The sequence below is a fragment of the Phyllopteryx taeniolatus genome, chromosome 10 (assembly GCF_024500385.1).
Source record: "Phyllopteryx taeniolatus isolate TA_2022b chromosome 10, UOR_Ptae_1.2, whole genome shotgun sequence".
Taxonomy (NCBI): domain Eukaryota; kingdom Metazoa; phylum Chordata; class Actinopteri; order Syngnathiformes; family Syngnathidae; genus Phyllopteryx; species Phyllopteryx taeniolatus.
The window spans coordinates 20,491,758-20,505,319 of NC_084511.1; the positions used below are offsets into that span (position 1 = coordinate 20,491,758).

The window sequence follows — 13,562 nt, forward strand, 5'->3', positions numbered from 1 at the left end:
GTCCCCGGAACTTCTCCTCTCTCCTGGGTGTCTACCAGCGCCTTCAGCCTGTTGCCAGGACGATTTTATAGACCAGTGTCCCGACTCGCAAGAAGCCAAGGCCTCCTCACGTGTGGACAGCAAGAGAGCAAAGAAACGAAAGAATAAAACCCCTTTGTCAACTGCTCCCGGCCTGTGTGGGTATTACTGTCGTCGTAACCGAGGAGTCAGCTTTTGGGATTCTTGTCTGCAGTCCAAAAAGTTTTTTTTAAACTCTTCCAAAACTTTTTGTTTGGTCGCGCCTTTGTGTGTGTGTGTGTTTTTTTTAATCGAGTCTGGAACTCGACATTTTTCTTCAACACCATTTATGTTAGCGGGAATAAGTTCGACTGCGTGTTTTCCAGCAGTTTGCCCCCTTTTTTTTTTTTTTTTGTTTTTTGCTCCTCTGTTGAGTGAATGAAGCGTCTGTTGAGCTGAAGGAAACCAACGCGTCTCCATGAGGAACGTTGGCGTAGCTCACACTTAACAACACCCCTGGACACGTTTCCCCCCCTTTTTTTTGCACTCAACGATCTGTTTACTTTATCGTTTTTTAAATTTATTTATTTATTTTTGTTACTTTTGGTCTGAAGCTGACACAAGATGAAGACGCTGCTGTTGCTGTGTGTGCTTAGCACGCTGGTCGTGTTTTGCGTTTCGGCCACTGCGGAGCAAAAGTCGAAAAACTGCAACGACGTTCGTGCTGCGTACAGCTCCAAAGGCTTCAACGTCAACGATGTTCCAAACAAAGGAGTTAATGGTAAATTGTTTTCTCTTAAATTGTTTTTCTCTTACGACGAAAAAAAGTGGTCCGAAAGAAAGTTTCTCAATATGGGGGGTCTGGGCACGGTATGGGCCACAGAGATCTGGTGGTGGTCCAGTGGGCACTTAGTAGTTAGCTTAACAATGTAACATACCGGTATTCCCTACTTGCTTCAGTCTGCCATATAAATTGTGAGAATCAACATTAAACAAAAGTTTCACTGGTTCCATAGTATTTACAAAAGTGGTGGTTATTTAGTTCAAATGTCATTTTCTCAAATACTTTAATCCAATTAAAAAGCAGGGGGCAAGTTAGCACAAACCGCTTTGATCCATTTTGTGATATGTTCTCTAGTTTGGCAAGTGGCTGGCAACACTTCAGTGCTTCAGCCAATAAATATAACATTCATTTAGGAAATACTTGAAGGCAATTCATAACAATGGAGAGGTATAATCAACACACACAGTGTGCTCCCAACTGAAAGAAGCCAGTCTGTTTATTTCCAAGCTTCCTCTGTAAAACTCCCAAGCTGGTAGAGAATTAGTTTAGCATTTAGGGATAGTGAGAACAGGTTTTCTGGAGTTTCAGTGTTATTATTATTATTATTGATATCAATTTTGTCAAATATGCTTATACTCTGCAGACAATAAGGTGTCATTCAGCAATGCATTGGTAAAGTTAAAGGACAGACTTGTGTAATGTTAAAAAAAAACATCATACAATGATTTATGCCAACATAATCTTCCCCAAAATGAACAGTCTTCCCATTTAAATGTCAAGTTTATAAAAAGTCATTGTTTTGGCAGGACCCCCAGATAAATTGGTTTATCAGACAAATAATTTTAGCTGAGCAACAACACATCCCCTTGGCATAGGTAATTATGGGTTAAAAAAACAAGTAATGGAAACAAATGGAGGTGACTTTTACAGTGAGAGTTGGAGTGGGGGAGCAGAGTTGGGGTTTGAAATTCCACTGTGGCCCGCATACTTCAAATCCCTCCCTTCTCTCATTTCCTTTTTATGGTGGTTAAATGAATATGCACACTTACCCAGACTGTTGAGTTAATTTAAAACAACTTTTGCAATTGCTTCCTGCTTAACAATTTACTCTCGAGATGTTAGTCAGCCAACATATGGGTGTCATTTTAGTGTCAATAACTTATTTGCCAGTGGTTTACATTAACTGTATCACCTCTTCTTCACTTTAAACAAATGGTGCCGCCAACATTTGTTGTACTTTGTACAATTCTTAAAAACAAATTGTTGTCAACAGCATTACTGATGGAAATGTGTCTAATAGGCCTTTTATTTGATTATTTTGAATCGTGAGAAATTTACTGTCAAATAAGTAAAGCACTTGGATTTCATACAAGTCTGCAGTCCCTTTGTTTGTAGTCTGCCATTATTATAGACGGTACCACAACATGTCTACATTGTTCACGTTTAATTGTGTTGTATGTATCTTTTGGATTTGAAAGAATGGTGTGAATAAATCCAGACCTGCAGAGATTAACTGTGCAGGTTTGTGAGCTACACCTTATTTCCTTACAATAGATTTCTGGTGTGTATGTCTGGGCCTAAAGGACAGACAGTCTTAATGAGTTCCCTTTGTCCTAGATGGAGACTGAGATAATTCATCCATAGAGCGCTACAAAGTCTCAAGGTTCATTGTCGGTAAAGCGAGTCGGGAGTGTCCACAAAAGAACTTCAAGAGATCTGCTCTTTAAATGATTTCTGTACAGTAGGTGGGTAGCAATATCTCCGGTTATAGCATTGTAAGATCCAAATCATAGCTTCAGCCATTATTCCAGAATAACTTCAGCTTCTTCTTATTTGGAGAGGCAACATGTTTGCCAGCTGCTGGATAAGTACTTCTTGAAACATTTACTGGCACTCCTACACTGATAGTAAATCAAGCCATTGGAATATGACTCTTATTGGAGACACAGGATTAAAAAACCTGCCTTTTACAACCATGGACATCTTGTGTTATTGTTGGCACAGCGTAGCAGTAGGGATGTTTGTTACCATTAATGTTACTTTGGGGGCTTTGGTGAGGCCCGACAAGAGGTACAATAAAGATGTTGTAATGCAGTAAAAGTGAAATGGAAACCCCGATTGCTTCAGTGAAGACCAAATTAAGTGATGGACAGTAACAGCAGGCTGAGATTGTGAATTCCTTGTTGATCACATGGGATCAGTCTCATTCCACATTCTACACCCAAGGCTCAATTTCTTATCTCCCGCAGAATATGGTGATTTATTCAAGCCATTTGAGTTCAGTGGAAAATGGGACATTTGTAAGGCTCATGTTGTCAATTTTCTTGTCAGTATACTTGCAATGTGATTTGTTAACTTTTCATTTTTGTCTTGTTTTTCAAGCTTTAATTTAGGCTAACCACAAAACTGTAACTAATGCTAACAAGTCCCTTTGCTATGATTCTGACCAAGTTGTTATCCATACAACATTAAGTCTAGTTGTTGCAGGTTTGGACACTACGGTCCCATTTTTGCTTGAATCAACCGAAACGTAGCAATGAGAAACGTACCTCAGTTTGTATGCTTGCACCTACATTTGCCTCAAGGTGAAACCCCTTCATTGTCTTCAGCCAGTCCAGAAGCGACTCATCGGACATTATTACTCGGGAATTATTAGTGTGTTATATAAAGTGTCAAATACTGGAGAAGGAACCTTGTCCACAAAGTCTGCCTGGCCTTTTATTATCCAAAGGTCAGCATTTTAGCGGCCCTCCTCAGAAGCACTGTGGCCTAGTATTTAAACTCCAGTGATAATTAACTATTAAACAACCAGCCAAATGTCTTGTCTGTCTCTCAAGGTCGAACCCATAAAATTCAAAAGGCCCTCTTTGTTTTATGTGAACCGCCCTGCAGGTTTTATCATGAGAGATTCAGTTTTACACTTGGTTATGCATTTAATGTCTAGTCCTTTAACATCTACAAATCTAATAAATGCAATGCTGTTATGTGATGCAAAATGGGAAGCAGTTAAGAAATATACCGGTACAAGACAAGTACCATGCGATTCTGATCTAGAGTTGTGTTCCAGACATTGCCTTACTTAACTCTTACTTAACGTGACACACCTTGTTGTGTACATCTTAAGTTTGTCCCTTCAAATGCCCATAGCCCCTCAAGGTTTATAATTACCATAACATCGGTACTAATTTCTGTTAGCCCGCCTATGGCTTTTCGCATTACTTAACATGATCATGCACACTGTTCATTTTTTAATTCTTTGTTTTACATGTCAATTTTACAGTAAACTACAACTAGGAATGACAAACAGCAAGCATGTTTTGCTTCTCATTTAGAGAATTGTTCACTACCTGTCAAAGTGCACAAAGCCACTCATCTTCAGAAATTTTTGAAGAATTTATAGTCAATCTGAGTGAGATTTAAAAAAAAAAAACATCCATCACATCATTAGATCAAAGAGTAACCTCCATTCTGAGATGCATCTTCTAAATTTCCTTTCTCAACCAATTTGAAAGTAGTGGTTGAAATTACCATTTAATTTGTTTTAGGGGTAAGAAAGCAATGCTGAAAAGGGTTGGTTAGCGCTCTCATAGCATGATTCTTCTTTTTTTAATTGTACTAATTATAATCCCTCAAGAGAAAATGTAATTCACTGTATGTTTGTGTCAGCCACTACACAGTAAACGAGATCACACAAATGCAGTCTTGCAAGGAGATGTCAGATTAAAAGAGTGTATAAACGGTGCTGCACCTCTTGAGCTGGGGGGGAGTTATTGGCTTCCTCAAGGGCTACGCGACCCGAGTCTGGAAGCAGACTAGCATCTGTCCAACAACTAGTTGTCATTTTAAATTTTTATATACAGCGGAACTCGAATCTGTCCTGAACTGTAACAAAGCGCCCCAGTTATGTGTTGCAGTTTTACTGAATGTGTAAATTTAGAATCTTGCGCTCTTATAGGTACCACTATCCTAGAAAGGTGTATCAGTAAATAGATTGCGATTACTTGCTTGAAGGGTTCCCTCTGAACTGCCCTGGACTGGTATCCCATTCAAAAGCAGTGATGTTGTGATGGTTCTTGACACTCTCAGCCCTGTATATGTGACATCTCTTCTCAATAACTGCTCGGTGAACCCTCTTGATAATTGACTTCAGATATTATGAGGCAGAGGTAGAGCTGGGCGATGTTGGAAAAAAAATCATGTAATCGGATCTTGATTATGATATTTTTTTTATATTGTTTTTAAAGCATCTGTATTGAAAACTAGAGAGTGGTGCAGCATTTTATGACCATATGAAGTGAATTAAAAAAATTAAACAAGCAATTCAAGCCTATAGCGTGTTTATGGAATTTATTAGTGAATGAACACCATATCACATGCATGTTAGTCAAGTGGTGTACGGAGTTGCTGAGCCGGTACATTGAGGAAGGGTGGGGCCCGGCCTTCTCCACCCATAAGGGTGGGCCAAACCAGCGAGCCCATCCCACGGGGGGCCCAAACAGAGTGACGCGACCCCTCCCCAGGACCCATGGCGGTCCCCCAGCTCAACCAAAGCACCCCAACCAGACCCAAAGGGATGGGCAAGGGTACCGGCCCACCACGCCCAATTGCCCTCCACCCACCCAGCGCGCCCCACCCCCTACCTCACCCAAACGCAGGGCCCAACGCAGGAGCCGGCTGCCACCAGAAAAAGGTCACAGCCCGCCAAACGCAACCCCATGTTAAGACTGGTAGGGGTGAGGCGAGATGACCCGCAACCGTCACCCCCACCCAGGCCAGCCAGCTCCCCAAAGGATGTGCAAATGTATGTGGTGCAATTAAATATCCACGGGGAAAGGCATGGCGGGCATGTGAATGTGCCCAATGTGTGAAATATGTACAGTGTGAGTAATAAAAATCTGATGCGTGTGTGAGGTAAGAGGCTAGACTGCTGTGGGCCCAGCCTGACTGGCTGGAAGACCACAGAGAAAAGGGGTGCAGCCCTGCCCCACCCGACAGCTAATACACCGACCCCCACCCCCAACCCGATCATCCCCCAGACACCAGAACAGGGCACAGAAGGCGGGCCAGTCCAAGGCAAGAGGCGCCGACACCTTACCATAAGCCCCAAGTCAGCCGGGGACCCCACATAGCCTGAGCGAGAGAGGGGCGACGACCACGGCGGAGCGCTTTGGGGAGAGCGAAGAGGACACAGGCCCAGGGTACAGCAGCACGGCCCCCATCCGGAGACCAGGACGAGACCCCCGGAGTGGGGTCAGCGATCACCTACCTGGCACCCAGGGACCGAGAGCAGCTCCGGGACCGGCCCCTCCCAGGAGGCCAACATGGACAAACCCCTACCCAAACGGAGGAAGGGGAAACAGGCCCAGCATCCCCAGAGGCCCACACCACAGATCTGAAGCCAGAAGGATAGTACATGTAAGTGACCCTATGGAGTACACAGGGGTCTAAAAGGAGAAGATATGATTTAGTCACATTACATTACATTTACATTACATATCATATTACATTACATTTCTGTATGACGTTCTTTCCCAGGCAGACAAGAGTCAAGATTCACCATTTTAATGAAAGGTGACCAATTTTTCTTAGTTATCCATTTGGTTATTACGTTTAGCAGAGATATTTTCTGGTGTTATATACTGTACTCTATTACAAGATTTTGCCATTGGTTAATGTTGGTAGCTTGTTTAGCTTTCGAGTTTTTATTTTGAAGGACGGTGGATATGATATGATTAATCTCGTCTCTTTCAGTTTGCTTTCGTTCTGAGAGGCATGTTATGGACACGGAACTCACGCAACTTGTTACCCATTTTGGTTATTATTTCGTCACACTACAGAAATAAAACCCATCTGTGGAGCCACTTCTGTGTCCCACCCTTTCTATGTGCCAGAACACAACGCAGTGTAGTCCGATGTGCAGACTGCTCCAACCACTCCTTGCAACAGTGGCAGGCTGTGCAGACTCATTATGCTCGCATTTTCATGATTTCCACATAATTACTTAGTGGAACTTCTTCAAATGATTAAACAGATTTGTTGTGTTGCCCATTTTTTAGGGTACCAACCGCTGATATACCTTGCGCATCGGCTTAATTTGCTGCACGTTGCATTGGAGATACCGCCACACAACTGAATGAAATAGCCTCATCTTTGGAGAACATCTATTTTGCTGCCCTCAGCTACGCATTTAGCTCCACGTTTGGTCATTGTTTACTTCTTACAATTACTTTCTGTTTACTTCTACAACTTGCAAACGAAAGTGGAGCAGGAAAAGGTCGACTATGATTGGCTGTTGTAATGCCCATTTCCGCAATGTTTGATTAAATATGCTCACAGCTGATCACCATATTCAACCGGAAAGTTACTGGGATCACTAATGGCGATCATATAATCGCCCGGCCGTAGGCAGAGGTCTTGTGAACCCAAGGCATAGGGGTAGGGCTGTTCACAAATTGGTGGGGATGGAATTTGGCATTTGAGTTCACTGAAAATAAACAAATTGGAATTTTCGGATTTGAATCACAATGAACCAGCGAATAACATACTACTTTATTCTGACAAGAGGTGCAACTGCTGCCTCACTTCATTTACTTAAAAAAAAAAAAAAGTTCACAATTTTTAGACTTCGTTTATAGCCGAAGGCATTTGGACTTATTGTGCATAGTTTCTATGCATGTGCGCAGTTGTAGTTATAGCTGTGGAAGGAGGCGTCCGATAGCCTAGCCCGGAGGGCTGCACGGATATTCATGACAGCGCCACAACCAAACCCGAAAAGGAACCCTCACCAAGGTGGATGGTGACAGCGGCAGAATGAGAATGGGATAAAGTTGACCCAACACAGCGTGGCAGATGACGAGAGCTCGCTGGCTAGCCGACCAGCCAGCCAGCTAGCTACTTAGGTAGAGTGAAGGCAGCTCGTCCCAGCCAGCAAGCATTTACGGCACCGACAACTGTAAAACCAACCTGGTTCTACCTTTGGCCACGTCATGGTGAGGAATCATGGTTAAAATAAGCCATATTAAACTAAAATAAAAGGTTTTCCGGAAGGAGGAGCGGCAGCCGAAACGCGCCAGCATACTCTTCGGTTCAATGGATCCATCCATCCATTTTCTGAGCTGCTTATCCTCACAAGGGTCGTGGGAGTGCTGGAGCCTATCCCAGCTATCTTTGGGTAGGAGGCGTGGTACACCCTGCCAGCTGGTTGCCAGCCAATCGCAGGTCACATACAAAGAAAAATCCGCACTCACATTCACACCGGGCAATTTAGAGTCTTCAATTAACTTACAATGCATCTTTTTGGGATGTGGGAGGAAACCGGAGTGCCTGGAGAAAACCCACGCGGGCATGGGTAGAACATGCAAACTCCACATAGGCGGGGCCGGGGATTGAACCCAGGTCCTCAGAACTGTGAGGCAGACGCTCTAACCAGTCGATCACCGTGCCGCCGGTTCAATAGATCAAATTGTATTTTTCATTTGTTGGACTGTGACATGTATATTTCAGAATAGTATAAGGAGTAACTGATTCTGATTTGGAAGTCATTTGTTTCGGTCAACACAAATAAATCTGAATTTAGAGGGGTGAGTCTGATCCCTACGTATGGGGAACCTGGCTTTGACTTCGGGCAATTAAAGGAGGGTGGGAGTCCTGCCACACGTGCCTGTCAGCTCTGCTCTGTTTCTCCACTTATATCAGCTTCCTGTGAACACAGCAGGGCAGGTCAGACATTAGTGGCTTTCCGGATGGCAGAAATACTCATCATCAATCCAGAACAATACAGCAAATCGGTGTTCAGAAAAAGTATTCCATTGATTTTAAATTATTATCTAATATAATCTAAAAATGTTGGGATTTGTGTGGCATTGTTATTCCAGGTTTTGGAAAACTCTCTTTCTTAACCAGTAGAACTGTGGAATGTTAAGTTTCCCTTCTTAAACTCATATATTATGCTCTGTGTGCAGCAACAGTTCAAGAGCAGTGTACCCAACAAGGGCCTGCAATTCCATCTCCTCATCTTCAACTATAGCCAGAAACTCTCCAAATACCCAAGTGAGTGAGAGCTCAGTTGGGTTGGTGGTGGTGGGGGGCTGTCGGTTTCTATGTGTGGGAAAAATTCAGAACCCCCTTCTATGCTAGCTCTGCCTATCCCTCTCACACACGAGGAACCCCAGCGCTGGGAGCACTCGACCACAAAGACATCTGGAGGAATTGACCAAGGCATGCAGAGAAAAAGAGGGTTACTGGGGTATTTGAGTGACAGGAAATATTTTGGACCAGGGCAAGTTGATCTGAGTGTCCTGGAGACGAGGCGAAACGGGCAGGAGACAGAGAGCACATATGCACATACTGTATACTGTATGTTTGTGTGAGAGACACTAACTGAAAGCATGCGCTGCCTCAGCCCACTTCGATCATGCAAGGATGTTCCTACTGTACATCCTGCTGCTATTGCAGACACTGTGTATACTTCTTTATAACTTGGTCAAGCTTTTAATATCAGTTGTTTACTTGAGTGGCTGCACTGCCTTACTGTATTATGTTTTAGATCCGAGTGAGCCTATGAGATTGAGGCTGGCGGTGAGCCGATAACATGGCCGTGTGGTTTGGTGTACTAGTGTACAGTATGAATTGCTGGACAATCTGAACCACCTCCATGCCACAAACTTCAACTCCTGGTCCTGACAGGTCCACAAGTCCATACAATAGAACCCACTTGCTCTTGAGCAGCCGGTTTATGTTTTTCTCTCTTTTTTTTTTAAAATGCTGTCTTCAATTCCAGACTAATGGCTAAATTTTTTTATTCACTGTTAACTGCTCAATGCATGAAGGCTCCCAGAACCCAAAGCCTCAATAATGGTCTTGCTACAGTAATTATGTAGTTTCATAGGAGGACTCTTACACCTCTTAGGTGCACAATGCACAATTGCACAATGGTCATTGCACCGGTCTATTGCTATATTAGTCATTCAAACTGCTCTAATTGCTAGAGGGCTCTGGATCTTTTTGCACAATTGTCAAAAAAATTAAAAGTAAAAAAATTGTACCGGCATTACCAGATTACTAACAACCTTTTATTGCTCAGTGCCTGTTTTTCTCAATGTCTTTATGTCTCAAAAGTATTCTCTGTCAATTGAGAGTCTGTTGTCGTACCAACTACCGGAGACAAATTCCTTGTGTTTTTTTGGACATACTTGGCAAAATAAAGATGACTCTGATTCTGATGTAGCTATGATTTGACTGCTGTTGTTGTTGAACTCCTTTCCTACATAACTGCTCAGAAGTACGAAAGGCTATTAGTGCTCCTGAGCACCTCGCCTAGGTTGTTCCCCTCACGACTGTTGCTCTGCCAACACTGATCTGAAACTGCCCGGGTGGAGTGACAGCCTCCTGGGTAACACAACAGCCTCACTGAAGTCATCACTGTAAACTGTAATGGAAAACTCATGATTTCAAGTTCAATAGATTTTCATTGATTGTGTGTGCCAATAGTAATGGCTGTGATTGGGATTTGTGTGTTTTGGTTGAGATTTGTATGAATTGAAAGAAAAGGGGAGCAGAGCCAAGTTCTTGCCTGGATGTTTGGGTTGAAACATAGTGCTGGTTCCTGTCCAGACGAGCTGTAATCCCTGCTAATTACTCCGACATCAAATCTTCCTCTGACAAGGCCCTTGCTCACACTTAGCTCACGTTTCAAAACTGCAATTTAAATAGGTTTCCTAATATTTATCTAATCCTTCTGTGTCCTGCTTTTGCCCAGATTTATTTGAATATACAATTCTTATAATTGAGAAATTAAGAGGAGGTTTTTTATGAATTTTATTTCATCAAACAAACAACCCCCCCCAAAAAAACTTTGGCGGGTTTTGGCTGCTGAACATTTCTGAGCTTGACTTATGAACTGATGCCATGTTTAGAGCAAAACTGAAATGTAAAACATGATGAAAACAATGGCAGGAGTCCTGCTGGCTAGAGGCAAAAGAACCTCACACATCAAAGAATATTTCGTTTAATGTTGGCTCTGAGGTTGCAAATCATTTGTTTGGTCAGTGTGTTTTCCCATTGATGTATGTTGGCAGACAAATGTGTTAAATGGGAACACGAGTTGACCCGCCAGGGCTTAAATTATTGTCAGTAAGCAGAACTTTCTTGTCCCTTTGACTGTCTATGATGAGCGGTTTTCTTCCCGTCGCCTCAACTGGTGTCCAGTGTCGTAAGGCCCAACAGGTATATTAGAATCTTTGTTCCCTCTTTGTATTGCCGAGCCTCCAGAAACCTAATCTTGTACCTGACCTCATTCTGCCCGAGGCATGTTGCGGGGCCATTTTCCGGTTTAACATCTGGTGGACTTCAGCTGCTTTATTTATAAATATTGTCATTAGACGGGATTTTTTTTTCTCTTAATGCTGAAGTAGAGCTGCAATGATTATGGCCAAAATGATAATCCCAAATATTTTGATCAATATTGTAATCACGATTATTAATCATATTAGGGAAAACATCTGTATTTTAAATGCACTACTTCTCAACAAACCATATACAAAAGTTTAGGTACAAAATGAAACTTTAAATAAGAATAAATGAGAGGTAATTAAAAATAGAATTTACCCAAAGATTTCAAATTTACCAATGCTTACTGAATAAATAATTTATTACAGAGTGCAATCATGAAATGGAACTCCATGGAAGCAAATACAGTTTGCTCATAAATGGCAATAAAATTAGGCTGCAAACTTTTCATTTGAAAATCTCCATCAATAAAATTAATTGACAAGGGTAGGTACGGCTACATTGTTCTGCTTGACCGTATACAGTAGGTCAGTTGTGGTCGTAGACTGCAGAGACCTTGACAGTTGTGATTTCCTTCCCTATTTGTTCCCGGCATTTTTCACTGCGGTCAGGCCAGCCTCCATTCGAAAAGTCGACGCCTGGCCGGCCGCCACAATGATGGTTCATACTATGCATTTCGTTCATGCGCTGCGAGGGCCAACTTCAAAATAACACAAATAATACCTTGGACATCAATGCCTTTTTAGGCTTTTATTTGGAAGTTTGCTGTTGAAGCGCATTACTGTTTTTGCATAGTACAAACAATTGTTGTGGTGGTTGTCTTGACTTACCTGTCGACTTTTCGTCTGGAGGCTTACCTGAACGCAGTCATTGTTCATAAAGTATAGGTAATGCCATGTTGGAGAAATAGTTGCGCGAGGGGAATCACATATTTCTTGTCCAGTGCTTTGACCTGTTAATGTTTTCTACCATTTTTTTCAGATCGTTGAACAGATTAGTTATGTTACCTTGTGAGGCAGACAACTCAGCTTCACTCTTTACATATGAGTTCTTGTTGAACGTCACTTGCCCTTAATCAAAACATGTCCAGAAATGGATGTTGGTGCCTTTTCGAGGCACTAGCTCCTCATCTCCAGTTTTTGCTGCATTCTTCTCTTAGCATGACTTGCTGAGGCTCCCACTGCAAATGTGCTCTGCGCTCCTCGCTTGCTACTTAGGCAGCTTAATGAAGCCTTAAACCATGTGTTCGCCCTCTGGTGGTTGACTGACTGGTGGTTGAGAAAGTGCTTCATACGCAGCAGTGCCCACATTTTAACTCATTCACTGCCAGCCCTCCCAGTTAACATGGATATTTGGATAATAAGTCCATCAATGGCAGTGAATTAAATTAAAAATCACAGCCGATCAGGTTAATTTAATACTGGCAGCCCAAATCGTGATCACAATTAAGATTTTAATAATAGTGCAGCCCTATGATGAGGTGTATTTTGTGTTAAACCTTTACAAAAAGTTTTGTTTTACCAAAACAGAAAAAGGGCCCAAATGTTGCTCTTTTCAATTTAATCCATATGACCAGTGCACACACATTTTTGTTTGGTGTCAGTGTGATTTTGTTTTCAAAATGATCTATTTGTTCTTTTATCTGTAATATCTGACAGAAGAGTCCCACTGTAAAACACTTGGCCTTACATAATGTAATGACTTTTTTCTTTTAAAGTCGTTTTCGTGTCTGTGCCATGAGTCTGCTGACAGTCTAAGGACAAGCCAGAAAGGTCTTTGGTGTTTTCTTTTCTCTCCCCCCATCTCTCTTCACTTGTGACAATCAAGCTGTGCTATAACTTGTTCTCTCCATTTGTGTATGAAACTTCTACCCGCTTCTCTAAATCTATAACCTAACTCTGCCTCACTCACTTTTTCACCTTAATACTTCATCTCACACACTCACAAGATTGGACTTTGTTACGAGGCATGATTGACTATGTTGCAGAAGCAATAGCTCAAACACTCAAAATATTGGTAGCTGTTCAAAAGGCCCACACCCGGAATGAAACGTGGAAAAGATGGAAGATAAGGCCAGTTGTTACCATGCCTGTGCCTTTGTTTACAAGTGTTGCATGCTGTGTTTGTTGCCATAGATCAAACACCATGTTGGGCAACGGTGGTTGTGCTATGCTCTGACCTCATTGATTTTTTTATTTTTTTGGGGGGGGGGGGCATTTATAAACTAACTGGCTTTGAGGATGACTCCTAAGTCCTTGTCTTTTACTAATCATTAACACATTTGTCGCAGTTTAGCAGTGCTAAAAATCGTAAATACAAAAACAGGTTTCAGTTTGAAACCTATAAACTGTTACTGTCAAATCCACTTACCTAAAGTATTAAGAAAAATGTAAATCCTTTCATGTTAAATAAACATCTGCATTTAGGTGTTACATTGGCCTCATGCTACTTTGCACATAGAGGTCAGACATTGCCTAAAGATTATTTCAATGCT

The 13,562-nt window shown here is 42.1% G+C and overlaps 1 protein-coding gene across 1 annotated transcript in view; it reads left to right on the forward strand.

Annotated features, from left to right (window-relative positions):
• Window positions 1–13: 13 nt before the first annotated feature.
• gpc4 (glypican 4) overlaps window positions 14–13,562 on the forward strand; it is a 32,790-nt gene continuing 19,241 nt past the window's right edge. Inside the window, exon 1 of the mRNA XM_061787661.1 lies at window positions 14–778. Coding sequence (XP_061643645.1) covers window positions 622–778 — 157 coding nt within the window. The 5' untranslated portion in view covers window positions 14–621. The remainder of the gene's footprint in view (window positions 779–13,562) is intronic.